Below are 2,727 nucleotides of genomic sequence, written 5' to 3'. Positions count from 1 at the left end.
TCATTTTATCAAAGTTGAGACTGAATGGCTCCTTCTAGTGGAATACAAGGAAAACTGGAAATTTTATATGGAAAATACATGTTGAAGTTTTGTATATTATTAGGAGAAAGTCTGAATTTATTCAATTTACTTTAAAATTGTTGCTTCATTCTTCTTTTTCTTTTTTCTCTTTTTCCTTTCTATTGCATATTTTCATGAAGTGTGTCCACAAAGCAGTTTAGAAAGATTATTGAGATTCCAGGTGAAAATGAAAAATACAATTAAAAAAGAGCATCTACTGATATCCTCTTTCCTTCAAAAACCTGAAAAAGCTGAGTTTTTGAAAGGCCATTATAAAACGTCCAAATGCTCATTAAAGTATAACGGCAGTAAACAAAAGCTGAAAGAATACTGGAATTGAAATATTGTTCTACTTTTATGACTTAGGTCTCTCAGTTTCTTTAATTCTCGGCTTCTCCATTTGAAAATCAAATAAGTATACTAGAAGAGCATATAGTGCTAACAATCTATGAGCCTACCCCATTCCCAGCTTATTCTGATCCTTAATCATTATTATAGTCTGACAATATATAAAATCCCTCCTATTTATTGACTCTAGACAATAAAACATTGCACTAATGAGATTCACGCCTGATCCCTTTACCCAGCCAATTACACACATGCTTACACTTGGACAGATTTTCTTAATGTCAGATAATCTCACACTAGGTATTTCATAGCAACGATGAAACAAGAAGTGGCCTTCATATATACACAAATAAAAATGAACTTGCGGCCAGTCCGGCCCCGTCCCGCCGCGCGCGCCAGCATGAGCTCCACGCAGTTCAACAAGGGCCCCGCGTACGGGCTGTCGGTCGAGGTCAAGAACCGGCTCCTGTCCAAGTATGACCCGCAGAAGGAGGCAGAGCTCCGAAGCTGGATCGAGGGGCTCACCGGCCTCTCCATTGGCCCCGACTTCCAGAAGGGCCTGAAGGACGGGATCATCTTATGCACACTCATGAACAAGCTACAGCCAGGCTCAGTCCCCAAGATCAACCGCTCCATGCAGAACTGGCACCAGCTGGAAAACCTTTCCAACTTCATCAAGGCCATGGTCAGCTACGGCATGAACCCCGTGGACCTGTTCGAGGCCAACGACCTCTTTGAGAGCGGGAACCTGACGCAGGTGCAGATGTCTCTTCTCGCCCTGGCTGGGAAGGCCAAGACTAAGGGGCTGCAGAGCGGGGTGGACATCTGCGTCAAGTACTCGGAGAAGCAGGAGCGGAACTTCGATGATGCCACCATGAAGGCCGGCCAGTGCGTCATCGGGCTGCAGATGGGCACCAACAAATGTGCCAGCCAGTCAGGCATGACCGCGTACGGCACGAGGAGGCATCTCTACGACCCCAAGAACCACATCCTGCCCCCCATGGAACACTCCACCATCAGCCTCCAGATGGGCACCAACAAGTGTGCCAGCCAGGTGGGCATGACGGCTCCCGGGACGCGGCGGCACATCTATGACACCAAACTGGGAACCGACAAGTGTGATGACTCCTCCGTGTCCCTGCAGATGGGCTACACGCAGGGCGCCAACCAGAGCGGCCAGGTCTTCGGTCTGGGCCGGCAGATATACGACCCCAAGTACTGCCCGCAAGGCACCGTGGCCGACGGGGCTCCCTCCGATGCTGGCGACTGCCCGGGTCCCGGGGAGGCCCCTGAATATCCCCCTGACTACCAGGAGGAGGCGGGCTACTGAGGCTCCCAGCGCGCTCTCTCCCCACGCCGTCTGCCCGTCTGGGTTTCTGGGTTTTTCTGTGTTTTCATCTTTTTTTTATTAACCTGTTCAGTGCTGCCAATCAGCTGAGGGTCTGTGAGTGGCTTTCTCCCCCTTGCCTTGGTCCTTTGCAGGACTGAGCCACCAGGCTGGGGGGGGGGAGGGGTCAAGGCCGTATCCTGATGCCTGTAGGGTCAGGGTCCCTGCTGCCCATCCAGGCTGTGGGCCGGGCTGTGCTGGGGAGAAGAGGCCTGGGCTTGGAGGGAACGGGTCCCTGAAGACTTCCGGTTGCCTCGTCTCTTCTCATTTTGTCACCCGATCAGTTTGTGGTTTCTGTACCCACAAAAGTTTCAGGAAGTAGTAACAAAAGAAAAATACTTCCCCCCCGACAAGGAATGGGGCGGGGACAGTGGAGATGGTGCTGGGCAATGAGTCCCCTGGAAAGGGGGCCTGGCCACGATGCTGAGTGTCTCAGGCTCCCAAGTGGCTGGGTTTCCCTCCGACCCTCAGACCTGCCCCGGGGCCTGGTGGGGAAAGCGAGGCCTGCACAAGGAAGCGGAATTCTGAGTTGCTGGGGCCAAGCCTGACCCTGTCTCCATGCGACCCCGCCCTCCCCGTAGCCTCAGTGGGTTTTTTTTTAGTGTTGCTGTTGCACAGGCTGGAGTGCCGCCGGGCAATCTTTGCTCACTGCACCTCCACCTCCCAAGCTCAACGGATTCCCCGGCCTCAGCCTCCCAAGCAGCTGGGACTGCAGGTGCTCCACCACGCTGGCTAATTTTTGTATTTTTGGTAGAGACAGGGTTTCACCATGGTGGCCAGGCTGGTCTCAAACTCCTGGCCTCAGGCGATCCCCGCCCCCCCCCCACCTCGGCCTCCCCAAGTGCTAGGATTACAGGCGTGAGCCACCGCGCCCGGCCCTTCAGTAGGTTTTCAGGAGCCCCAGCCCTCCTCCTCCCCTTCTGGGCCTGACC

At 53.0% G+C, this 2,727-nt stretch overlaps 1 protein-coding gene across 1 annotated transcript; it reads left to right on the top strand.

The window, feature by feature from the left end:
• Nucleotides 1-777: 777 nt before the first annotated feature.
• Nucleotides 778-2,396, top strand: LOC116550984 (calponin-2). Its single transcript, XM_032277186.1, has one exon. The coding sequence runs from the start codon at nt 809-811 to the stop codon at nt 1,736-1,738; it is 930 nt and encodes a 309-aa protein (XP_032133077.1). The 5' UTR covers nt 778-808; the 3' UTR covers nt 1,739-2,396.
• The last annotated feature ends 331 nt before the right edge of the window (nt 2,397-2,727 follow it).

This window comes from Sapajus apella, unplaced genomic scaffold, assembly GCF_009761245.1.
Source record: "Sapajus apella isolate SASKATOON/1434 unplaced genomic scaffold, GSC_monkey_1.0 scaffold8, whole genome shotgun sequence".
In the NCBI taxonomy this organism is placed as follows: domain Eukaryota; kingdom Metazoa; phylum Chordata; class Mammalia; order Primates; family Cebidae; genus Sapajus; species Sapajus apella.
The sequence above is the reverse complement of the archived record's forward strand: the minus strand, read 5'-3'. Positions and strand labels throughout refer to the sequence as shown.

Coding starts and splice junctions, on each gene's coding strand:
- LOC116550984 (XM_032277186.1), top strand. CDS start 809: ATGAGCTCCACGCAGTTCAACAAGGGCCCCGCGTACGGGCTGTCGGTC.